Source organism: Pristiophorus japonicus, chromosome 13 (genome assembly GCF_044704955.1).
Source record: "Pristiophorus japonicus isolate sPriJap1 chromosome 13, sPriJap1.hap1, whole genome shotgun sequence".
Classification (NCBI taxonomy): Eukaryota; Metazoa; Chordata; class Chondrichthyes; family Pristiophoridae; genus Pristiophorus; species Pristiophorus japonicus.
In genome coordinates, this window is record NC_091989.1 from 19,897,609 (window position 1) to 19,924,549 (window position 26,941).

At 47.0% G+C, this 26,941-nt stretch overlaps 1 protein-coding gene across 1 annotated transcript in view; it reads left to right on the forward strand.

The window, feature by feature from the left end:
* The window catches only part of col7a1l (collagen type VII alpha 1-like), a 505,550-nt gene that overhangs the window by 180,610 nt on the left and 297,999 nt on the right, over nt 1–26,941 (forward strand). Inside the window, exons 36-47 of the mRNA XM_070898381.1 lie at nt 1,870–1,905; nt 9,640–9,684; nt 11,122–11,157; nt 11,328–11,372; nt 11,984–12,019; nt 12,125–12,160; nt 15,093–15,125; nt 16,255–16,326; nt 17,479–17,538; nt 22,104–22,139; nt 26,251–26,283; nt 26,409–26,453. Coding sequence (XP_070754482.1) covers nt 1,870–1,905; nt 9,640–9,684; nt 11,122–11,157; nt 11,328–11,372; nt 11,984–12,019; nt 12,125–12,160; nt 15,093–15,125; nt 16,255–16,326; nt 17,479–17,538; nt 22,104–22,139; nt 26,251–26,283; nt 26,409–26,453 — 513 coding nt within the window. The remainder of the gene's footprint in view (nt 1–1,869; nt 1,906–9,639; nt 9,685–11,121; nt 11,158–11,327; nt 11,373–11,983; nt 12,020–12,124; nt 12,161–15,092; nt 15,126–16,254; nt 16,327–17,478; nt 17,539–22,103; nt 22,140–26,250; nt 26,284–26,408; nt 26,454–26,941) is intronic.

Sequence of the window (26,941 nt, forward strand, 5' to 3'; positions counted from 1 at the left end):
TGAGCTATCACTACAAGCAGACTGCCTGATGTGGGGCAGCCGAGTAGTCATGCCTCTGCGAGGCAGAGAGGCATTTGTCCGGGAGCTCCACCGCGAGCACCCGAGGATCGGTCTCATGAAGGCCATAGCCAGATCCCACGTCTGGTGGCCTGGAATTGACGCGGACTTGGAGCTCTGCGTCCGAAGGTGCACCATTTGTGCCCAACTCAGCAATGCCCCCAGGGAGGCTCCCCTGAGCCCCTGGCCGTGGCCTACCAAACCGTGGTCGCGGGTGCACGTAGACTATGCGGGCCCATTCATGGGCAAAATGTTCCTCATAGTTGTAGATGCATTTTCAAAGTGGATCGAATGAACCATTTTAAACTCGAGCACAACCTCCACCACTGTGGAGAGCCTCGCAACCATGTTTGCAATACATGGAATCTCTGACATATTGGTCAGTGACAATGGTCCATGCTTCACCAGCGCAGAATCCCAAGATTTTAGAATTGACCACGGCATAAATCACGTCAAGACGGCACCGTTCAAGCCGGCCTCCAACGGCCAGTCGGAGAGAGCAGTGCAAATCATTAAACAAGGCATGCTTAAAATCCAAGGTCCCACGCTGCAGGGTCGCCTGTCGCGATTTCTGCTGGCATACAGATCTCGTCCGCACTCATTGACTGGGATCCCCTCCGCGCAACTGTTGATGAAAAGGACTTTAAAAACAAGGCTCTCATTAATCCTCCCAGACATGCACGAAATCGTTGAGGCAAAGCACCGTAAGCTGACTGAGTACCATGACAGAAATTCGAGGGGGAGATGGAATGAGATAGGGGACAAAGTGTTTGTACTAAACTATGGCAGGGGTCCCAAATGGCTTGCAGGGACAGTAACGGGCAAGGAAGGAAACAGGCTACTGGTAGTACAAATGGACAATGGCAAAACCTGCCGGAGGCATGTAGACCAAGTCAAACGCAGATTTATCAACAACACTGCGGAACCAGAGGCAGACTACAATGTGGAACTCACACCACACCTGGTGGACAGACAGAGGGAACAACCTGAGGAAAGTGCAATCCCAACAGACAGCCCAGGCGAGTCAACAACAATCACACCAATCGAAACAGACAGCCCAGGCGAGATACCAGCAACCACACCCAAAGAAAAACAGACACCAAGGCAAACAACTGAACCACAACTCAGGCGCTCCACACGAGAGCGTAGACCACAGAGACTGAACCTATAAAGACAATAAGACCTTGGGGGAGGATGATGTCATGTATCTTACATTATTATATATAACTGTATCCTAACATGCTATACATGACTGTAATAAGATATGACCTGTAACCACCACCATACCTTACCACCAGGGGTGCACTTGCAAGAGTCAGGTATATAAGGACAGGTCTCAGGCAAGTGCAGCATTCCAGAGCTGTGAAATAAAGGTGCAGGTCCAGAGTGACCTTGACTTCACTGCATGCCTCGTGTGAATCTGTACTGAGGGGACGGGACTTTACAAAGGTGGTGGTGAGCCACCTTCTTGAACCGCTGCAGTCCGTGTGGTGAAGGTGCTCCCACAGTGCTGTTAGGGAGGGAGTTCCAGGATTTTGACCCAGCGACGATGAAGGAACGGCGATATAAGTCAGAATGGTGTAAAGTTGATGGTGCTCCCATTTATGTGGTCAGATGAATATTCTGCATGTTGAACAGGAAGAGGATCTGCTGATGAACATAGTTGTCAGTGGTCCTTGGAATGAGGTTGGCCCAAGGATTAATGTTCACAAGATTCCACAACTTCCGTAATTTATTATAATTGAAAAATAAATCTTTGGTTATTGTGGTTTTTATTTGATAAGGAGCTAATGATCGTTTTGTCATCTTTAGGGATTGATTGGCTCACCGGGGTCCCCAGGCTATAAGGCAAGTCTTTATATATTTACTCATAAATATATTTGAAGAGGAAGAACAGGGGAGCTATCCTTGGTGTCCCGCCAAATGTTAATCCCTCAACCAGCATCTTTAAAACAGATGATCTGGTCATTATCACAGTGCTGTTTGTGGGAGCTTGCTGTGCACAAATTGGCTGCTGCGTTTCATAAGAACATAAGAAATGGGAGCAGGAGTAGGCCATTTGGCCCCTCGAGCCTGCTCCGCCATTCAATAAGATCATGGCTGATCTTCTACCTCAAATTCACTTTCCTGCACTATCCCCAAATCCCTTGATTCCCTTAATATCCAAAAATCTATGGGGCTGAAATTGCCCACGGCAGAAAACGTGGGACAATTGCAGTAAGGCATCTTGGGGCACGAATTGCCCCCTCTCAATGCCTGTTACCTCTGTAAATCGACGGCCATGCTGTAGAATGGAGTGGCCGCCAGCTTTTCGCGGAATGGCCGCTGATAGCCCAATTGCCCTCCTGAGTTTTCCCGGCGGTGCCCCGCTCCCCCCCTACCGCTCTGCTGCTGCCGATCCGTGGTAAGTGCGTCATGACCGCGCGCACCGCCAATCCCCTCTCCCGCCTCCCCCCCTCCCCACCCCCCCCCGATGGCGACATTCCCCTCTGAAAATCTTCAGCTCGCCTGTGTCCACGGGCTCCTATCAGGCTGCAATAGGTGACATCGACAATATCTCCCCGTTCGCAGTGCTCGGGAGGTCACCGAGGCTCTCGACATCAGGAGGAACACCTACATCTCCTTCCCCGTGGACAGAGTGAAGCAGTGGAGAGAGCACCACACTTGATCCGCATGGCAGGCTTCCTCAGGGTGCAGAACACCCACATTGTCTTGTGTGCTCCCCAGCACCAACCTGACATCTTTATCAGTAGAAAGGGATTCCACTCCCCCAATGTTTTACAGGTTTGGGACTGCAGGCAGCGCATCACACAGGTCTGTGCCCGCCCTTTCCTCATATCCCTGCAATTTTTACTCCAAGTATTTATCCAATTCCCTTTTGTAGGATACTATTGAATCTGTATCCATCACCCTTTCAGGCAATGCATTCCAAATGCTAACCACTTGTTGCATAAAAATGTTTTTCCTTATGTTGCCTTTGGTTCTTTTGCCAATCACCTTAAATCTGTGTCCTCTGGGTAATGACCCTTCAGCCAATAGGAACAGATTCTCTTTCTTTACTCTATTTAAACATGAATTTAACGTGTTGCCTCCATCGTCGTCCATAGCACCGCGATACCCACGCCCGTTTTTGGGGGTTATACAATTTATCAGTCAGAATCTGCAGTCAGAATCTTCAGTCAGAATCAGGGGAAGGCATAACGGTGAACAAAGAAATGGCAGACCAAATGAACAAGTACTTTGGTTCGGTATTCACTAAGGAGGACAACAAACAACCTTCCGGATATAAAAGGGGTCGGAGGGTCTCGTAAGAAGGAGGAACTGAGGGAAATCCCTATCAGTCGGGAAATTGTGTTGGGGAAATTGATGGGATTGAAGGCCGATAAATCCCCAGGGCCGGATGATCTGCACCCCAGGGTTCTTAAGGAGATGGCCTTGGAAATAGCGGATGCACTGACAATCATTTTCCAACATTCCATAGACTCTGGATCAGTTCCTATAGAGTGGAGGGTAGCTAATGTAACCACACTTTTTTAAAAAAGAGGGAGAGAGAAAACAGGGAATTATAGACCGGTCAGCCTGACATCGGTAGTGGGTAAAATGATGGAATCAATTATTAAGGATGTCATAGCAGCGCTTTTCGAAAGAGGTGACATGATAGGTCCAAGTCAGCATGGATTTTTGAAAGGGAAATCATGCTTGACAAATCTTCTGGAATTTTTTGAGGATGTTTCCAGTAGAGTGGACAAGGGAGAACCAGTTGATGTGGTGTATTTGGACTTTCAGAAGGCTTTTGACAAGGTCCCAGACAAGAGATTAATGTGCAGAGTTAAAGCACATGGGATTGGGGTTTGTGAACTGGTTGTCAGACAGGAAGCAAAGAGTAGGAGTAAATGGGTACTTTTCAGAATGGCAGGCAGTGACTAGTGGGGTACCGCAAGGTTCTGTGCTGGGACCCCAGCTGTTTACATTGTACATTAATGATTTAGACGAGGGGATTAAATGTAGTATCTCCAAATTTGCGGATGACACTAGGTTCGGTGGCAGTGTGAGCTGCGAGGAGGATGCTATGAGGCTGCAGAGCGACTTGGATAGGTTAGGTGAGTGGGCAAATGCATGGCAGATTAAGTATAATGTGGATAAATGTGAGGTTATCCACTTTGGTGGTAAAAACAGAGAGACAGACTATTATCTGAATGGTGACAGATTAGGAAAAGGGGAGGTGCAACGAGACCTGGGTGTCATGGTACATCAGTCATCGAAGGTTGGCATGCAGGTACAGCAGGCGGTTAAGAAAGCAAATGGCATCATAGTGAGGGGGTTTGAGTACAGGGGCAGGGAGGTGTTACTACAGTTGTACAGGGCCTTGGTGAGGCCACACCTGGAGTATTGTGTACAGTTTTGGTCTCCTAACTTGAGGAAGGGCATTCTTGCTATTGAGGGAGTGCAGCGAAGGTTCACCAGACTGATTCCCGGGATGGCAGGACTGACATATCAAGAAAGACTGGATCAACTGGGCTTGTATTCACTGGAGTTCAGAAGAATGAGAGGGGATCTCATAGAAACGTTTAAAATTCTGATGGGTTTAGACAGGTTAGATACAGAAAGAATGTTCCCAATGTTGGGGAAGTCCAGAACCAGGGGTCACAGTCTAAGGATAAGGGGTAAGTCATTTAGGACGGAGATGAGGAGAAACTTCTTCACCCAGAGAGTGGTGAACCTGTGGAATTCTCTACCACAGAAAGTTGTTGATACCAGTTTGTTGGATATATTCAAAAAGGAGTTAGATGTAGTCCTTACTACTAGGGGGATCAAGGGGTATGGCGAGAAAGCAGGAATGGGGTACTGAAGTTGCATGTTCAGCCATGAACTCATTGAATGGCGGTGCAGGCTAGAAGGGCCGAATGGCCTACTCCTGCACCTATTTTTTATGTTTCTATGTTTCTGAACACACCCTCCGCCCTCTTGCAAGGACTAAAGCAAATTGTTCTTCATGGTCACTAACACACAGTCTCACAGGAGAGCCGCAGTAAAGAATTCAGAATAAAATCTAAAATTACCTCATCTTCGTTGTCAGATTGCACTGATCGACAATTTAAACAAAACATAATTGAACACAATGGGGCAGCAAGTGGAACTGGTTCTTTTCTGCACCTTGGGATTGCAAAAGCCATCAAAAGATTTTCTGAACAACTGCATCCTCAAAAATCGTTACCTGTAATTTGAAAAGAGACAAAACATGATGTCACAAACCTCTGAGCTCAGAGCAGCTCAGTGATGTCACCATTGCATCAAACAATCTCCAGGGCAACTAAAACAACACACAGCAAATAGCTTCTCAAAAATCTGTTCTCAACAAGTCAATATCTGTTCTCGAAAATTATCTGTTCTCAAAAATCATTACCTGTTCTCAAAAATCCTTATCTATTCTCAAAAATTGTTCTCAAAAATCGCTCTCTTCTCAAAAATGCTTATCTGTTCTCAAAAACCTGTTCTCAAAAATTGTTCTCTGTTCTCAAAAATCTATTCTCAAAAATTGTTCTCTGTTCTCAAAAATCGATACCTGTTCTCAAAAATCTGTTCTCAAAAATCAATATCTATTCCCAAAAACTTACCACCACCTTTCAGATCGAGAGACACTGAAAGAATAGTTGATTTGAAAAGAGACAAACATGATGTCACAAAACACAACCTCTGAGCTCAGAGTGGCTCAGTGATGTCACCATTGCATCAAACAAGCTCCAAGGCAACGAAAATAACACACAACATAGAAACATAGAAAATATGTGCAGGAGTAGGCCATTTGGCCCTTCAAGCCTGCACCACCATTCAATATGATCATGGCTGATCATGCAACCTCAGTACCCCATTCCTGCTTTCTTTCCATACCCCCTGATCCCTTTAGCCGTAAGGGCCACATCTAACTCCCTTTTGAATATATCCAACAAACTGGACTCAACAACTTTCTGTGGTGGAGAATTCCACAGGTTCACAATTCCCTGGGTGAAAAAGTTTCTCCTCATCTCGGTCCTAGCTTACCCCTTATCCTTAGACTGTGACCCCTGGTTCTGGACTTACCCAACATCGGGAACATTCTTCCTGCATCTAACTTGTCCAATCCCGTCAGAATTATATGCTTCTATGAGATCCCCTCTCATTCTTCTAAATTCCAGGGAATATAAGCCTAGTCTTTCTTCATATGTCAGTTCTGCCATCCTGGGAATCAGTTTGGTGAACCTTCACTGCACTCCCTCAGTAGCAAGAATGTCCTTCCTCAGATTAGGAGACCAGAACTGCACACAATACTCAAGGTGCGGTCTCACCAAGGCCCTGTACAACTGCAGCAAGACCTCCCTGCTCCTATACTCAAATCCTCTCGCTATGAAGGCCAACATGCCATTTGCTTTCTTAACTGCGTGCTGTACCTGCATGCCTACTTTCAATGACTGATGTACCATGACACACAGGTCTCGTTGCACCTCCCCTTTTACTAATCTGTCACCATTCGGATAATAATCTGCCTTCCTGTTTTTGCCACCAAAGTGGCACTTATCCACATTATCCACATTATACTGCATCTGCCATGCATTTGCCCACTCACCTAACCTGTCCAAGTCACTCTGCAGCCTCGTAGCATCCTCCTCACAGCTCACACTGGCACCTAGCTTCGTGTCATCTGCAAACTTAGAGATATTAAATTCAATTCCTTCGTCTAAATCATTAATATATATTGTTAGTAGCTGGTTTCCCAGCACTGAACCTTGCGGTACCCCACTAGTCACTGCCTGCCATTCTGAAAAGGACCCGTTTATTCCCACTCTTTACTTCCTGTCTGCCAACCAGTTCTCTATCCACGTCAATACATTATCCCCAATCCCATGTGCCTTTATTTACACACTAATCTCTTGTGTGGGACTTTGTTAAAAGCCTTTTGAAAGTCCAAATACAGCACATCCTCTGGTTCTTCCTTGTCCATTCTACTAGTTAAATCCTCAAAAAATTCTAGAAAATTTGTCAAGCATGATTTCCCTTTCATAAATCTATGCTGATTTGGACCGATCCTGTCACTGCTTTCCAAATGCGCTGCTATTACATCTTTAATAATTGATTCCAGCATTTTCCCTACTACCGATGTCAGTCTAACCGGTCTATAATTCCCTGTTTTCTCTCTCACTCTTTTTTTTTAAAGTGGGGTTACATTAGCTACCCTCCAATCCATAGGAACTGATCCAGAGTCCATGGAATGTGGGAAAATGACCACCAATGCATCTACTATTTCTAGGGCCATTTCCTTAAGTATTCTGGGATGCAGACTATCAGGCCCTGGGGATTTAGCAGCCTTCAATCCCATCAATTTCCCTAACACCATTTCCTGACTAATAAAGATTTCCCTCAGTTCCCTCAGTTCCTCCTTCTCGCTCGACCCTCGGTCCCCCAGTATTTTCGGGAGGTTATTTGTGCCTTCCTTAGTGAAGACAGAACCAAAGTATTTGTTCAATTGGTCTGCCATTTCCTTGTTCCCCATTATGAAGTCACCTGATTCTGATTGCAAGGTACCTACATTAGTCTTCACTAATCTTTTTCTCTTCACATATCTACAGAAGCTTTTGCAGTCAGTTTTTATGTTCCCTGCAAGCTTACTCTCATACTCTTATTTTCCCCCTCCTAATTAAAGCCTTAGTCCTCCTCTGCTGAATTCTAAATTTTTCCTAGTCCTCAGGTTTGCTGCTTTTTCTGGCCAATTTATATGCCTCTTCCTTGGATTTAACACTATCCCTAATTTCCGTTCTTAGCCACGGTTGAGCCACCTTCCCTGTTTTATTTTTACGCCAGACAGGCATGTACAACAGATAGCTTCTCAAAAATCTGTTCTCAAAAATCAATATCTGTTTACAAAAATTGTTATCCATTCTCAAGAGTCTGTCATATATGAATTTGCCTTTAACAAATCCTTGCTGGATGTGATTTATTAATCCATGTTTTTCCAAGTGGCAAATTATTTTATCACCTCGAATGATTTCCCCACCACCGATGTTAAGCTGACTGGTTTGTTGTTGCTGATACTTATCACACTGGCTGAGCATTTTCTAGGAATTAATAAAACAATTCCACAATCACAATTCAAGTGCACAAAGAAAAATTAAAACATACAAACCAATGTACTGAACCAAGTGGCACAGAACGATTGAAATTCTAATGCAACCACTTTGAAATACAGTGTAAATCAACTGCTAAGCTGAGTAGTAAATTACTTCTGGAATTTTCAATAATGCTTCTCAGAATTCTAGTTACTATTGCTTTTGACACATTTTGCTTTGCGTTCTGACATCTACTCCTTAATTCATCATCCTGATCAGTGCTTTTATAGCTCCATAGCACCTTCTAGCCAAAAAGAATATTGTCAGCACTTTCAATTTTGGTGGGCATAAAACGGGCGGCAGTGGATGGGCGGCCTGTGATACAACACGCCTGAAGTCAGTGGGAAGGAAAATTGGGCGGGGCTTATAATGGACGGCCAATCCACTACCGTCTGCCCTACAAACTGCCCTAGAAGTTGAAAGTTTCCCCCAATAAGTCACAGATGGAGCAGACATTGGTTGAAGGAAAGGGTGGGTGGGACAGGTTTGCCGCATGCTCCTTCCACTGCCTGTGCTTGGTTTCTGCATGCTCTTGGCGATGAGACTCGAGGTGCTCAGCGTCCTCCCGGATGCACTTCCTCCACTTTGGGCAGTCTTAGGTCAGGGATTCCCAGGTGCCGGTGGGGATGTTGCACTTTATCAAGGAGGCTTTGAGGGTGTCCTTGAAGCGTTTCCTCTACCCACCTGGGGCTCGCTTGCCGTGTAGGAGTTCCGAGTAGAGCGCTTGCTTTGGAAGTCTAGTATTGGGCATGCGGACGATGTGGCCCACCCAACGGAGCTGGTCGAGCATGGTCAGTGCATCGATGCTGGGGATGTTGGCCTGGGCGAGAACACTGACATTGGTGTGCCTATCCTGCCAATCTGTTATTTAATAAGATCATGGCTGATATGATCTTGGGCTCAGCTCCACTTCCCTGCCCGCTCCCCATAACTCTTTACTCCCTGTGTGTGTAATGGCTTTAATCTCCAGCAAAATCATTTAGAACCCATGAAGAATAGTTCAATTTAAACCCAGTCAGCATCCTGCAAATCTCATAAAAACAGAAATTCAATTAAAAACAAGAAGCAGTTAAATACATTAGTTTACATAACACTTCACTGCTTTCCCCCACAAGGCACAGAAGCAGAAGCTAGTGCTAGCAATGGAAGTATTGAGGGAGCAGCATGGATGGCAAAATCACATGTCCAATCATACCAATAGAAATCTTAAACGACTGTGATTTCTCCAGACAAATCAAGACTGTTCTTTAGGATTTGGAGAATAATGAACCCACAAATATTCAGGCCATGATGAAATGTGAATATTCTTGTGTCATGTAAATTCAAAGGCTGCGGTGGTTGAACACTCTCGAGGAATTTCAAGGCCCCTGTATTTATCCTCAGAACCTCAAGCCTCAGATATTTATTGATCCAGCGTTTTATTGATTCATTCTCTCTACTTTAGGGCAATCAAGGGGACAAAGGGAAAGATGGCGAGGTTGGCCAAAAGGTAAGAGTTGTGTTGGTGATACGCAAGTCACAGCGTTGGTTAGGCTGCTGGTTTTGGAGACTTGTATACTTGCAGAAGCTCTGCATATAGACTAGTGTTCCACATTGAGATGATGTCAGTGTGACATCTGGCTTTGAGTTAGCTGCACCAATGCAGTGCCAAACACCTCACCTCATAATGTAACAAGCTAAGAACCTTTAAGAACAGGAAAAGGCCATTTGGCCCAGCAATCTTGACCATCTCACCATATCCATTCTCTCTTCAGATTTGTATCAAGTTATTGTTTTTAACCCATTTATATTGTCCTTCTAGCTTCTTGTATAATTGTATTACCCTTTGCCTAGAGGCATTATTATCCTTCTTCTCTAACTATTTACTTTTTAACCCTCGTCCATGCCTTTTTCACCTCCAGCCTTGACTATTCCAATACGCTCCTGGCTGGCCTCCCTTCCTCAACCCTATGTAAACTGGAGCTCATCAAAAACTCTGCTGCCTGTATCGTATCCTGTCCTCGCTGATCTCCATTGGCTCCCAGTTCTCCAACATCTCAAATTTGAACTTCTCATCCCTGTGTGTAAATCTCTTCCTCGCCCAACCCTATCTCTGTAACTTCTTAGTCTCCCTCACAAACTCTCCATTCTTCTGACTCTGGCCTCTGCTGTGTCCCGCCTGTCCTTCGCCACACCATTAGCAGCCGTGCCTTTAGCCGCCTTGGCCCCATGCCCTTGAATTCCCTCTCTATACCCCTCTGCCTCTCCTCCTGCCTCTCCTCCTTTAAGAACCTCCTGAAAACCCAGCTCTTTGACCAAGCTTTGTGTCACCTCCTCCTAACATGTACATCTTTGGCTCAGCATTCAGTTGTTTCGCTGACGCCTCTTTGAAGCGCCTTGGGATACATTGCTGCATTAAAGGTGCAAAATAAACGCAGGTTGTTGGTATTAGTATTATTATGGTGGGGGCATCATCCAGCCAATTGAAGAAAATTGTGTGCTTTTTAAGAAGTTTCTTTGCACTCTTTAGTTTATTAGTTGTTTTTGGCAGTTAACAAAGGTGCATGTTTCAAAAGACAATCAGTACGCAACAGGGTTAATCAGTGCCGTTTCATTTCAGTGACGTGTGCCATTGGCAAAACACTTTGGGTGTTTTTTATTGCAGTTCACTGCTGCTGTGACTAGTTTACTTTGAAAATTCTGCCTTTTTGTGAAGATGCTATCATACGAACCCATCAATTCCACTTTATTTTAAACAGATCAATGTCTGTTAAAATAGATGCGAGAGGAATTTGGTACAAACATGTTAAGTGCGCTAACATTCCGCCAGTAATTTCTGCCCCCCAATGTATAATTGTTGAGTTTTTGAATTGTGAACTGATTCAGTAAACATGGCTCTGCTAGTTGAGGGGAAAAATAATCTAATGTCTCTTTTTGAATTGTGTAGGGCAAACGAGGACCAAAAGGAGATAGAGGAGAAAAGGTAAGATATGGGACAAGTGATCATTTTATCAGTTCACTCATCGTGCAGTGTTATCATAACGTGAAGCAACACTGATACAGTAGAGAGGACTCTATTATATCATGTGCCTGGTTGACGAATGAATGGCAAACTTTGCACTAATTCTCAACACTTTTTAATGGTGTTTGTAGGGAGACCGTGGAGAAACTGGGGTATCTGGACCACAAGGAATTGCTGTAAGAAAATGCTGTTCATTTCTATTTCTAATGTGTCTTGTAACATCACAGGTTACATTGCTCATTACTTGCAGAGATATACTTTGAGAGTCTTTGTAGATTTTGGTAGCAGCATGTACTGAGGCTCCATTCCAAAGGTTTAGATTGAGCAGAGAGGGTGAGTTAGGCGCTCGGTTTGAGCAGTATCTGGGATCACTGAAGCTGAGATTCTCCCGTTGATTGATGATGCTAGGGTTCTCTCAGTTTGCGCGGATTGTGGGGTGTCAGACGTAGTGAGAAGAGCAAGGGTGGGATAGGCCTTCAGAATGGGGGCAAGGAGGACCACGTCCCATGATGTATCTTCACTGATAGAAGTGAGAACCAATTCTGTGAGGCTGTGAGGGGTCCATGCTCCTTGTTAGAAGTAGGTCAAGTAGGCATAAAGTCATCAGGAATTTCTGATTTGCAAGCCAAAAACTCCTGAAGATGCTGTCATTTATTGCATCTGAATATTTTACAGTTCAGGCAGTTGTTGGTTTTTGGGCACTTTATTTAGAAAAGTCCTCAAAGTTTTCGGATTGTTTTTAGCACTCCTCTCTCACCGTATCTTTCTTAATTCTCCTCTTTGACAGGGACTCCCAGGCCCCGTGGGTTGGAAAGGAAATACAGTAAGTGAATTGCTCAATGTTACTCTCGGACTAAACTGATCTAAATCAGGCCACTTAACTGAGATGTGACGGCTTCATTTTTGTTCTGTTTTGTTTTTTTGACAGGGAGATAGAGGCTTTCCAGGCGATCCGGCCAAAGGGGTAACTACTGTGCTTCGTAGCACACCTTAGTAATTGATGTTCCTCTACCTCTCTCTTCTCTGTTATGACACTCCTTAAAACCTGCCTCTCTGACCAAGCTTTTGGTCACCTGTCCTAATACCTCCTTATGTGGCTCGGTGCCAAATTTTGTCTGATTACACTGCTATGAAGCATCTTGGGACATTTTTACTATGTTAAAGGTGCTATATAAACGCAAGTTGTTGTTGTTAGCAGACATCAAGCCTTATGTTAAAATCCTGAAAAGTGTAAGAGGATGAGAAGGCTGAGGGAAGTGAGGAGTTCTACAATTTTGAGGTTCTGAAAAAGAATGGTGCGATGAGCCCTGTTCTCGAATGGGATTGACAAAGTTGATTCATGCCAATTACTCACTATGATGCAGGATGCCAATACCAGGGGCACAAGTTAAAAACGAGCAAGTTGAAAGTAAGAAAAGAAGTCAGACAGAATGTTTCCACCCAAAAGGCAACAGAGTTAAGGAACACCAGTGAAGATCCTTAAAGGAGAGAAAAATGATTGGGGGAGCTAGGAGGGAAGATTTCCCCTGCAACTTTATGACTTAGAAACAGTTTATAATTTTGCTGCACAGAGGAAATCTACGCCTTCATCTTGACTATCTACAAACTACGCCTTGCTGATATTATCCAGAAACATTGGGCCAATGTCCAGATTTATATTCATGTCATCCAACACCACTAGGTTGCCTGCTGGTCTTCAGTCATCTTGGGTAATCCTTGCCACTGGACCAAGACCTAGCTCTATCAAGCCCGTGTGGTGGCTGGTGTGCAATGGCCACCCCGTGTTAAAAATATCTCCGCACAGGCATCTTCCACCCTTCACGATGTAGTTCAGGATCTGGAATATTAGGTCCTTCATTGAAACACCCCGTGAACTCATCCCTTTTTGGCGTGGAAGCAAGTCATCCTCGCTTCGAGGTACTGCCTATGATGCTGATGGTTGCCTGCTCCATGAATCCAAGCATTGCTCTCAAATATGCTTGTCTGATAACAAGACCTGGACGAGTCAAAGTTTCCTCCAGCTGAGTGCTGGCAAAACCCAGGACCTGCTCTTTGGCTCCTGAAGGCACCTTCGAACCTTTGCATTTGAGTCCATCAACCTCCCCGGCTACCATCTCACTCTCGAGCTGAGTTAAGAAGTTGTCGAACCTTGGGGTCCAGCTTGACCCCGAGCTCTGCTTTCTCACCATACACACATTACCCCAAAAGCCTCCCCACAGTAGCTCTCTTTAAGCTTCAGCTCATCCTAAACGTGTCTCCATCAGCACTAACCCCCACACCCTCATTGCCGATGTCTTCTCCGAGCTCTAATGGCTGTGTTGTTTTCAGAATCCTCATCCTTGGTTTCAAACCTTTCCGTGGTCCTACCATGGTAATCGCCCCCAACCTCATTCTCCAACACACACCCTTTGCTCCTCTATCACCAGACTTCTCAACCTCCGCCCCACTTGTCCAGTCTCCATGTTCCTATTCTCTGGAATTCTCTACTTCGTTCTCTCTCCCTCGCTACCTCCCTCTCTGCTTTCAGAAACCTTCTCAAAACTTTCCTCTTTGACTATCCCTTTGTTCTCTTTCTCCAGCTATTTCTCTTTGCCCATGTTCAATATCACTGCATCGTCTCCTTATTGTAAGGTGCTTTGAGACATCTACCCACAGATAAGTGCGATATAAATGCAAGTTTTTGTTGCTGTTTTGCACAAGGCGTTTCCAGGTCCTTGTTTGATATAAGATCCATGCGATGTTACAAATTACTTGTAAGTAGATACTTGTAAGTACAATGAAAGGCATATATAATTATACTGTTCTCTACATATGGGTAATGGTGCTTTGTGACCGGGCTGGAGACATGACTAGTCGGTAGGGGGCACTGGAAACTTGAGAGTGTGGGTGTATGGACTTTCTTTAGACAATGTGTTGAGAGAGTCAGGGCATTGGGGTCTCGAAGCACCTTCAGTAATCAGTCATAAGGTTGCTGCTGCTGTGGGGGCTTGGAGTGAGTCTGCAGGAAGTAACATCATACCTCCTGGTGTTTCCTCAGCTCCGTGCGCAGTACTCACACTAAGAGCCGAATGTCGCTCCTGTACCTTGCCCTGGTGTTGGTTATGTGCCTATCGATAGCGCCACTGCAGGCAGATGTATCTTCCCGCTGCCAGGAATGAAATCCTGATCCAGTAAAGGAGTTAATCGACTCAACTTTCAGGTGTCAGTCATGCCTTACCTTTAAGTCATAAGGTTAAGTCCCACTCTAGCACAAAAATCTAGGCTGAAATTCTCAGTACAGTACTGAAGGAGTGCTGCACTGTCAAAGTTACTGTCTTTTAGATGAGACGTTAAACGTCTGTCTTCTCAGGCGGACATTAAGGATCCCATGCTACTGAGCAGGGGAGTTCTCCCCGGTGTCCAGCCAATTGTTAGCCCTCAACCAACACCACTGAAACAGATTATCTGGTCATTGCTGCTTGCGGGAGCTTGCTGTGCGCAAATTGGCAGGCTGTGTTTCCTACATTGCTACAGCGACTACACTTGAAAAAGTACTTAATTGGCTGTATAGCACTTTGGGATGCCCTGAGATCGTGAAAGGTGCTATATAAATACAAGTCTTTTTATCTGGGAGTCTATTTGTGCCCAATCTGCTGTGAGAGAAAAAAAATCATTCTTTGAATCCCAAATTTATTTGAAGCTTCTTAATTTTAAACCTTTGTCCTCTAGTTCCGTGCTTACAGTCGGAGTCAGATGACTGGTTTACATTTGGTTACATTTTCTGAGCCTCTTAAAAAGCTTTTTTGAATACTTCATCCAAGTTCTTGTGCATTACAGAAGCATAGACGTATTTAATCAGTAACGCAAAATCAATGTGTTAATATAAACATTTTAATTACATGTTTTATTCAACTTAGATATTAGGACCTACCGGGAATAAAGGTGCCCGGGTAAGTACAGTTCAATTTGTTGCACCAAATCTTGAAATTGGCCTTTTGGTTTATGGATATAAACTGCTGTAAAATATTCAGCATCGCCCTTTATTAGATTAGGAGGGATCATATAAGGGAATTCTGATTGGTTGGTGTGTGACAAATAGGGTCGGCAACTCTGGTTGGACATATTCCTGGAGGTTTGATCACATGACCTCCCACCCAGTCAAACCGCCTTTTTCGCCCATCTCCAATAATGTTTCAGTAATAAATGAAAGTGTTCAAAGAAAATTAAAAGAAACGCTCAGTTTATTTTAAGTTCCCCAACGATCTTTCTCCTGGGTTTGCTGGCAGCAGTGTCCAGAAGATTAATCTTTAATTGCTGGAGAGTTGGTAACCCTTGTGACAACGCTCGTTTAAGTCACCATTTGAAATGTTTTCCTCTCCTTCCAATTTCTCTGCAGGCCAAATACAATCAAAGAGCAAAGTCACTGTGTGTGGGGGAGTGGTATTAAAATGAACTATTCTCCACACCATACAATGTAAGACCAAAATATATCTATATATATATATATTTTTTTAAAGCCTTCATCTTCTGGGAGATTGCTGCCATTTTGGTGGACACCCAGGGGGAACTGAGGTTTGCTGTCTCAGGTGCCTCTAGCTGGTTATTACTGTTGCCCCCTCATTTCCCTGTGGATGTTGCCAGCTCTGATATAAGTGGTGTGGGCTTGTTTTCCAGTTACTCCCTGGGAACAATGGGACCTCGACCATATGTACATAAGCAGACCAAAAACAGCTACGTTACAAAACTGGGCACTGCGACTCAGGCAAAAACAAACTAGCGGTCCATAAATCACAGCAGTACACTGTCGTCAAATATTACATTTTGGAATGAGCACAAAATATATATTCAGTGGTCCAGCCGGCTGGTGATCATAGAATAGAATCACAAAATGGTACAGCACAGAAGGAGGCCATTCGGCCCATCGAGTCTGCGCCGGTTCTTTCCATCGGCTATCCAGTTAGTCCTGCTTTTTCCCCCATATCCCTGCAATTTTTTCTCCCACAAGTATTTATCCAATTCCCTTTTGAAAGCAACTATTGAATCTGTTTCCACCGCCCTGTGTTTTTTGTTTCTGGTTAGGGCGATACTGGCCCCCCCGGACCCACGGGACCAAAAGGTGAACAAGGCATTCAAGGGATTGAAGGTGAAAAGGTACTGACACCATTTACCCAATGGGCTTTACATTTGACGTCTACACACAGATTGAAATAAAATCCGCTTGGCAGCTAGTGTCACTCGACACCACGCGTGGGGGCACAAGCTCACCAGGCCAGCGAATGCTAAGGCTAACTATGTCTGTGTAGCAACAGCACCGTGCCTAGTTGTGGGGGATATGTAGGCCCCATTCACGGGGAGTTAGGAAACCAGAGGGCTGATTTTAACTCTGTCCGCCTGTCTGGCGGGAACAGGCCCTTTAATCGGAGCGCCGCACTTACTGCCACCCCCCCCTTCACGATCCAATCCCGCCCGCCGCCATTTTGCCACCTGAATCAGGCGGGAGCCTCGTTAACTTATGCAAATGTTGCACATAGGACCCCGATTGCAATTTCGAGGTACAAATGGGCACTTGCACGCATGCTGCGCGTCTGCACGAGGCGGTGAGCGGTCTTTAAAGGGCCTGCTGGCGTCCACTCACAAAACGGTGCATCTTGGGCCCACCGAAAGGAAACCTGGGTGCTGCCAGCCTGTCTGAGGCCGCTGCCCCCCTCCCGGGATCGCCTCCCTCCGTCCTCGCGCCCCCCCCGCCCCAGGCCCCGACTATTGGCCGGCTCAGTATGGGAGCTATCCACTTTGCTGCACTCCCAGAAGCCCGCGCTGCGTCAGGATGTCCAGTTGTGTGCCCAGCTGGAGGCCCAGGCCTCTAAATTTTACTTCAACCCCCAATAACCTAAAGCTTTTCATCCCTTGTAACTCAGCAGAGAATTAGCTTCATAAGACAGTTTATCGTCAGCGCACATATCAGCGGAGGGGTAATAACATCATCGACTGATACTCATCGAGAAAGTAAGGGGATGTCTTTCAAGTGCACATGTTGCCGGTGGGAACCTTATTCACTGGGCACACATTTGAGGAAATCGCGGATACGCGGCAAGTGATCCCCGAGACACACATCCAACTGGTGAGGTTCCCGTCTGGCAGTGAGAATCAAAAATTCCTCAGTTGCGAACACCCTTGCATCCTTTCCATTTGGAATACTGTGTTTCTCAACACTTTCCAAAAACCCTTTTAAGCGAAGGCATTTAAACCACCTGTAAAAGTTGAGTGGTATTTTTTTTTTAAACTGTAAGATATTTACCTTTAAAGGGAAGCCCAGGATTTGGAATTCCAGGCCAGCCCGGCCCCAAAGGAGAGCCAGGTGAAAGGGTGAGTAATAGGAGCTTCCTATCAGGGAGACAGCTTTATTCCAATAGTAATGGGTGCAACATTGTGGATTAAGTTTTCGAGCCTGTTGTTGATAGTGAGCTTCACGTACTTTGCATTTAGCCGATACCCTCTAGTGACCCACTAAATGTACCTGTTGTATCCCTGGCATATCTGTGCAGAAATCGCAGGTTGAGATCTGTGTGCTGCCCGCTTTAACTTCTGACTTTGAATGCTGGTCAAGCAAATGAGATAGAAGTCTCTTTGCTCACTTCAAGGCTCTTGGGAAACAAGATTGGGCAATCTCAACCTAGTTTCTAATGGACATTGGCCCATCAAACAAAACTGCCCCTATTTAGTACTAATCTCTATTTATTTAGTACTAACCCCTCTCGTACTAACCCCAAATTATTTCGTACTAACTTTAAGTTTCTCTCCGATCAGCCATAAGGATGGCTGGTGAGGGGAATGGAACTGAAGTAAGTGGTATTCTTCTGAGGTTGGGAGCTTTACTCAATATCTAACAAAACCCTACCTGACCTGGGAGTACGCGATACTGACAGAGGCACAGGAGACATAGTTTGGTCTTATTAATCGTCTGCTGCTTGAGGTTTCAGTGGGCAGTTGTCACTTCTTGCAATGCTAAGCATTTCGACCAGGAGTATTCCAGGTTCGATCACTGGTTTATAAGAACATAAGAAATAGGAGCAGGAGTAAGCCATCTGGCCCCTCAAGCTTACTCCGCCATGCAATAAGATCATGGCTGATCTGATCTTGGGCTTAGCTCCACTTCCCTGCCTGCTCCCCATAACCCTTTGTTCCCTTATCGCTCAAAAATCTGTCTATCTCCGCCTTAAATATATTCAATGACCCAGCCTCCACAGCTCTCTGGGGCAGAGAATTCCATAGATTTACAACCTTCTGAGAGAAGAAATTCCTCCTCATCTCAGTTTTAAATGGGCGGACCCTTATTCTAAGACTATGTCCCCTAGTTTTAGCTCCTCCTCTCTGCATCCACCTTGCCGAGCCCCCTCATTACCTTATATGTTTCAATAAGATCGCCTCTCATTCTTCTGAACTCCAATGAATATCAGCCCAACCTACTCAACCTATCTTCATAAGTCAACCCCCTCATCTCCGGAATCAACCGAGTGAACCTTCAGCCTCCAATGCAAGTATATCCTTCCTTAAATATGGAGACCAAAACTGTACGCAGTACTCCAGGTGTGGCCTCACCAATACCCTGTACAGTTGTAGCAGGACTTCTCTGCTGTTATACTCTATCTCCTTTGCAATAAAGGCCAACATTCCATTTACCTTCCTGATTATTTGTTGTACCTGCATACTCACTTTGTGTGTTTCATGCACAAGGAATGTACCAAGATAACTGATCTCAGCAGGAGCAGAAATAAGAAGTGTGGGGGAATGGTGGAATTGATCTCTGCATTTCCCAAAGTATTTCCGGACAGACTGTTGAATCCATTTGCATCAGTCGGAGCTTGTTGGAGGTCTCACAAAAAAGGAGCAACTATCTTTATAGATTTTTGTATTGTGTGGAGTCGGAAGGAGCTGGAGAGCCCCTACTGGCTCCACAGAACAACTGCGAGCTGCTGCCGGCCCGGCCTTGTCAACCCATCCCACCCACCCATTAACGATGGCCTCCCAACCCCCACCCATTAATGATCACCTCCCACACCCCACCCATTAACGATGACCTTCCACACCCTCACCAACTAATGATGGCCTCCCACACCCCCACCCACTAACGATCACCTCCCACACCCCCTCCCACTGACGATGGCCCCCCACACCCCCACCCACTGACGATCACCTCCCACACCCCCACCCATTAACGATCACCTCCCACACCCCCTCCCACTGACGATGGCCTCCCACACCCCCACCCACTGACGATCACCTCCCACACCCCCTCCCACTGACGATCACCTCTCACACCCCCTCCCACTGACGATGGCCCCCCACACCCCCTCCCACTGACGATCACCTCCCACACCCCCACCCACTGATGATCACCTCCCACACCCCCACCCACTAACGATCACCTCCCACACCCCCACCCACTGACGATCACCTCCCACACCCCCACCCACTGATGATCACCTCCCACACCCCCACCCACTAACGATCACCTCCCACACCCCCACCCACTAACGATCACCTCCCACACCCCCTCCCACTGACAATCACCTCCCACACCCCCTCCCACTGGCGATCACCTCCCACACCCCCTCCCACTGACGATGGCCCCCCATCACCCCCACCCACTGACAATCACCTCCCACACCCCCTCCCACTGGCGATCACCTCCCACACCCCCACCCACTGACGATGGCCTCCCACACCCCCACCCACTGACGATGGCCTCCCACACCCCCACCCACTGACGATGGCCTCCCACACCCCCACCCACTAACGATGGCCCCCCACACCCCCACACATTAACGATCACCTCCCACACCCCCTCCCACTAATGATCACCTCCCACACCCCCTCCCACTAACGATGGCATCCCACACCCCCTCCCACTAACGATGGCCCCCCACACCCCCTCCCACTGACGATGGCCCCCCCACACCCCCTCCCACTAACGATCACCTCCCACACCCCCTCCCACTGACGATGGCCCCCCACACCCCCTCCCACTGACGATCACCTCCCACACCCCCACCCACTGACGATGGCCTCCCACACCCCCACCCACTGACGATCACCTCCCACACCCCCTCCCACTGACGATGGCCCCCCACACCCCCTCCCACTGACGATCACCTCCCACACCCCCACCCACTGACGATGGCCTCCCACACCCCCTCCCACTGACGATCACCTCCCACACCCCCTCCCACTGACGATCACCTCCCACACCCCCTCCCACTGACGATCACCTCCCACACCCCCTCCCACTGACGATGGCCTCCCACACCCCCACCCACTAACGATGGCCCCCCACACCCCCTCCCACTAACGATCACCTCCCACATCCCCTCCCACTAACGATGGCCCCCCACACCCCCTCCCACTAACGATGGCCCCCCACACCCCCTCCCACTAACGATCACCTCCCACACCCCCTCCCACTAACGATGGCCCCCCACACCCCCTCCCACTAACGATGGCCCCCCATCACCCCCACCCACTGACAATCACCTCCCACACCCCCTCCCACTGACGATGGCCCCCCACACCCCCTCCCACTGATGATGGCCCCCCACCCCTCCCGGACTTACCTGTGGGAGTCGACGCGGGATGAAATTGCTCAGGCCCCGACAGGCGCCAGCTCAGTTGATTTATTCAAATTTAGTTCCGTCCTCGGGGCCTCTCCTTTCTGGCTCGCCACTGGAATCGGATCCAGTTTGGGCCATGAAGGAATTTAGGCATCTGTGTGTCCGATACGTACTTTATTTGGGTCCTGAGAATGCTATGAATGTGCAACATTTAAGGGTGCAATGGTACTGCACTGTTGGAGCTTCAAGAGGCTGTGCTGTGAGTTGACAGGGTGACACTCGCGCCTGATGTGGTGAGTGACTCATCATGCACCATCGAGGGGAGGTGCTGAGTGGAGCAGAAGCACTTTCCAACTGTCGGGGAACGGCCTGGGGACCACAGCACTTAGCGGGTGGTCATTGATCAAGCTTCCGGCCCATGTCCTCCCCATCACCAAGACCACCTACTTCCACCTCTGTAACATCGCCCGTCTCCTCCCCTGCCTCATCTGCTGCTGAATCCCTCATCCATGCATTTGTTACCTCTAGATTTGACTATTCCAATGTGCTCCTGGCCAGCACTCTACCTTCCACCCTCCGTAAACTTGAGCTCATCTAATACTCTGCTGCCCGTGTCCTAACTCGTACCAAGTCCCGTTCACCCATCAGCCTTGTGCTCACTGTCCTACATTGGCTCCCAGACCGACAATGCCTCAATTTTAAAATTCTCATCCTTGTTATCAAATCTCTCCATGGCCTCGCCCCCTCCCTAACTCTGTAACCTTCTCCAGCCCCATAACACTCTGAAAACTCCGCACTCCGCCAATTCTGGCCTCTTGTGTTTCCCCGATTTTTGTCGCTCTATCATTGGCGATCGTGCCTTCAGCTGCCTGAGCTGTAGGCTCTGGAATTCCCTCCCTAAACCTCTCTGCCTCTCTCCTTTAAGGTTCTCATTAAATCCTACCTCTTTGACCAAGCTTTTGGTCACCTGTCCTAATACCTCCTTTTGTGGCTCGGAGTCAAATTTTGTTTGATAATCGCTTCTGTGAAACGCCTTGGGACGTTATACTGCATTAAAGGTGCTATAAAAATGCAAGCGGTTGTTGTTGTAAAGAGAAAGAAACAGGTGATAGTATTTTACATTTTCACAATAGGCATATAATATGGAAATGACAATATTATTATGTCTGGTACCTAATAATACTTTAAATTCATCACATGCTGACGGGAAAAATTGCGAAACTCTGCTTCACAAGTTTTCAAGGGCACTAATGACACCTCAGTTTATAAGGAAGTTGCCCCTTTGTCTCTTAATGACATTGTAAATTCATGTTATCTCAACAGGGCAATGTGGGTTTATCGGGCCGACCGGGTGAGAAGGTAAGCTCAAATTCTCCCGTTCATACTCGATGAGACTCTGCGTTCTATTCTGCTGCCAATAATTGGTTAGCAGTGGACAACAAACGACCGAGCTAAAGTCTTCCTGTTTGAACAGGGTGAAATCGGCAAGGATGGGGAGCGAGGGAACTCCGGAGCTCCAGGCAGCCCAGGGCCAATAGGACTAAGAGGTAAAGATGTAAGTAAAAGTTAAAGGCCATGTATGAGCTGCCGTCGATGGACTGTGTTCGTTAGTCAAGGGCAGATCTTTAAACAGGGAATCTCGCCATCATAGCCTCTAGACTTGACTATTCCAACGCTCCCCTGGCCTCCCATCTTCCACCCTCCGTTAACATGAACTCAAACAAAACTACTGCCCGTATCCTAGCTCGCACCAAGTCCCGTTCACCCAGCGCCCCTGTGCTCATTGACCTCCAAACAATTACTGGCAAAGAACTGCGGTTATTTTTTTAGCAAAGCTTTGGTCCACTGTTCACTCCACCATTGGCGCTTACTCTCTGAGCCTCTGGGCCTCCCTGCTGAAACCCTCGGCTTTACCTCCTCGCCTCTGTGGTGTGAACGTCACTGAAAGACGATTCTCTCCAGCCCCATTCTGCCAGCCTCACTCTTTCGCCCATAATTTCTGCAGGGGTTCTCCTAATCTCCCGCCGTAACTCCGGAGGAAGATTAGCGGAAACCCGGCAGAAACCGTGCAAACGGCGGAATTGCACCGGGGGATCGGGAAAGGCCAGAAACATTACTCCTTTTAACTCTATTCTATCTCTTCCTTTCCCTCCTGCTTGCCGTCATTTTATTCTCTGACCTTTGAAGCGCTGGGATCTCTATCTGATGTGTGGACCAAGGAGCAAATACCTTCTTCTGTCTCGCCCTGTTTGGGGGAGGGGGTTGAGAACTTTTACATTTTGAACTGTGGGTGCTGATGACATCAGTTTGGAACGAGTTATTGTGACAGGTAAGAGAGCTGAGGTAATAGATGCTGCACAGTTGAGAGGACAAGATCAAAAGCAGGGATAATGACTGCATCCTCCAATCTTAATTCAAGTCTCTTGCACCGTAAGATCTGTCCCATACCTCAGCTCTGTTTCTGTAATGATGTGAGCAGCAGTCACTTTTAAAATGAAAAGTTGATATATTTTAAACAGAAATGTCACCGAAAAAAATGAGAAGGAGTTAAGTGTTCAGAATGATACATCACCGAATGAAGCCATTGTGTCTGTGCCAGCTCTTTGAATGAGCTATCCAATTAGTCCCACTTCCCGTAGCCCTGTAATTTTTTTCCCCCCTTCAAGTATTTATCCAATTCCCTTTTGGAAGCTATTATTGAAGCTGCTTCCACCATCCTTTTCAGGCAGTGCTTTCCAGATCACAATATCTCGCTGCTATTGGTTAGTCAGTTGTTATAACCAAACTAGCAATTGGCACCACAGCACCCCACCGAAATGCCACATCTTGTAGCTATTTACCTTTTGTCGCTACCATTCGGAACGTCTCACTAACCATGCACTTTTCTAGTTGGAACCCTTTCCATCACCTGCTAAGGGTAGTGATCTCCAGCCCTGGGGCACCACAACCTTCTCACCATGACTCACTTCCATTACTGCATGACCATCAGTCTTCTGTGTTGATCATTCTGACTGATTTCCAGCTGATCCCCCAACATCTTTCCTGCAAGGGCGTTCCAAAAGCGTCAGGTCTCTGCGTCTGTGTCCTCAGGCTCTCAGCCACACACCGAGCTGCTAACTCGCCTCACTCTACAACAACACAACACAAAAGCAAAATACTGCAGATGTTGGAATCCAAAATAAAAACAGATAATGGGGGTTGGGGGGTGGGGGGGGGGGGGGCGGGGGGGGGCGGGGCGGGGAGGGAGCCAAAGATGGCCAGAGGTTATGCTCTAAAATTGTTGCACTCAATGTTGAGCCCAGAAGGCTGTAAAGTGCCTAAACGGAAGATGTAGAGGAGACCACATCGTGAGCAATGAATACTATATATTAAATTGAAAGAAGTACAAGTAAATCGCTGTTTCACCTGGAAGGAGTGTTTGGGGCTCTGGATAGTGGGAAGGGAGGGGGTAAAAGGGCAGGTGTTGCATCTCCTGCACTTGCACGGGAAGGTGCCGTGGGAAGGGGAGGGGGTGACTGTGGACTGGACCAGGGTGTCGCGGAGGGAGCGGTCCCTTCGGAATGCTGAGAGGGGAGGGGAGGGGAAGCTGTGATTGGTGGTGGGATCACGCTGGAGGAGGCGGAAATGGCGGAGGATGATCCGTTGAACGTGGAGGCTGGTGGGGTGAAAGGTGAGGACAAGGGGAACCCTGTCATGGTTCTGAGTGGGAGGGGAAGGGGTGAGCGCAGAGGTGCGGGAAATAGAACGGACGAGGACCATGTTAACCACGGCGGAGGGGAATCCTCGGTTGAGGAAAAAGGAAGACATGTCAGAGGCACTAGTGTAAAAGTTGCCGTCGTCAGCGCAGATGCGACGAAGATGGCGAAACTGGTAGAATGGAATGAAGTCCTTACAGGAAGCGGGGTGGGAGGAAGTGTAGCCCAGGTAGCTGTGGGAGTCAGTGGGCTTATAGTGGATACTGATCAAAAGCCTTTCCCCAGAAATGGAGACAGAGAAGTCGAGGAAGGGAAGGGAAGAGTCGGAGATGACCATGTGAAGGTGAGGGAAGGGTGGAAATTTGACTAGCCTCACTCTCCTTGTCGCATCCAGTCAGACAGCTCTCCTTCTCTAGAGTGGCCTCCATAGTCCATGAATACTTCCCGCCTGAGTATCTCTTTAGCTGTTTCACACTTTCTCCTTTACCAGGAGTACAGTTCTCCAAGTATATCAACCATCTTTTGGATGCGGTGTTAAACCGAGGCCCCGACCTCCCTCCCAGTTGGACGTAAAAGATCCCATGGCATTATTTCAAAGAAGAGCAGGGGAATTTTCCCCAGTGCTGTGGCTAATATTTATACCTCAATCAACATCACTAAAACAGATTATCTGGTCATTATCACATTGCTGTTTGTGGGAGTTTGCTGTGCACAAATTGACTGCCACGTTTCCTACATTACAACAGTAAGTACACTTCAAAAGCACTTCATTGGCTGCAAGGCACTTTGGGATGTCCTGAGGTTGTGAAAGATGCTATAAAAATGAAAGTCTTTCTTTTCACACTGAAGGCAGGACTGAAATCAGGCATGATCCCCATTCTCATTATCACAAGATGTTACTGAAGATGAGGCTTTACATAAAACATCTGCTTCCAGGCTGCTTGTTTTAAAGTGTAAAACACAAGAATAGTGATGTCGATTGAGGGATAAATATTGGCCAGAACTCCCCTGCTCTTAGTTGACATAGTGCCATTGGATATTTTACATCCAGCTGAGGGAGCAGACGGGGCCTCAGTTTAATGTCTCATCTGAAAGACAGAGCAGCACTCCTTCAGTTCTGCACTGGAGTGTCAGCCTAGATTTTTTGTGCTCAAGTCTCTGGAGTGGGACAATGAACCCACAACCTTCCGACTCAGAGGTGAGCATGCGACCAAATGAGCGAAGGCTGATACCTAAGTGTGGTAAGGACAAGGAGTGGGAGGAGGATGAGGAGGAGAATAAGGAGAGGGAGGGGGAAGGGGTTAAGAAGCTGACAAGTGGAGATCGGAGGGAAGACTGGAAAAGTGGAGGGAAAAATTGTCCAGTGCTGCTCTGTGTACCACCTAGTAACTGGTTGATGTGCAGCACCAGTAGCAGAGGCCCAGTGTAAATCATCCACTCGGTGCATTGAAACCTGAAGTCAGGGAGAAGAATATCTTTAGAAGAGTTAAGCTTTCCCGCAAGAAAATACAATCTGCCGCTTGTTTTTCCCCATTAGGCTTGTTTTGTTGCCATTGTGTGTGTGGGGGTGGGGGTCACTCCAATTTAAGAATGGGATAGAGCCCTTTGAATTGGCATTCTGCCTGACGAATGGAGCTGCGATGGTGGATAATGAAAGGAGACCAAAGTGTGGGATAATCGGAGAGCCAAATGCTCTTGAAACAGGCAGGATGATTCTACAGCTTGTTCCGGCAGTCAAAAAGTATGGCTTAATCTTCATGTGTTGTCTCTAACAGGGTACAAAAGGGCAGAAAGGTGAAGCAGGCAAGGTACGGTCAGTCAGCTTATTGACTTCCATTTCACTGCCGAGAATGATGTATTATGTTAATATAACGCTAATGATTTGATCCCGTTGCCCTACCGCTCTTAACACGCTGACTTATTTCCTAATTAGGGTGAAATGGGTCCTCCAGGTTATTCAGGGGAGCGAGGAATAAGGGTGAGAATTCAATCATTTCTTTGACTTGATATTTTAATTTCCATCGGTGGGGACTAACTCAGATCTTTCTAACTGAAGCAATTACTGGAATGCTCGTCTCCAGCCTTTACCGGCTGCTGGATTCAATTTTTAACAACTCTGCAATCATGAAAATATAGCTGACTGAAAAATGACATTAAATGCAGACTGGTGCGGGGTATGGTCACATAGTGGTTATGTTACAGGACTAATAATCCCGAGGCCTGGACTGATGATCCAGGGAAATGAGTTCAAATCCCACCACGGCAGCTGGGGAATTTAAATTCAGTTAGTTAAATAAAGCTGGAATTAAAAAGCTAGTATCAGTAATGGCGACCATGAAACTACTGGATTACCATGAAAAACCCAACTGGTTCACTGATGTCCTTTCGGGAAGGAAATTTGCCATTCCTACACGGTCTGGCCTATATGTGACTCCAGACCCCACAGCAATGGTTCTTAACTGCCCT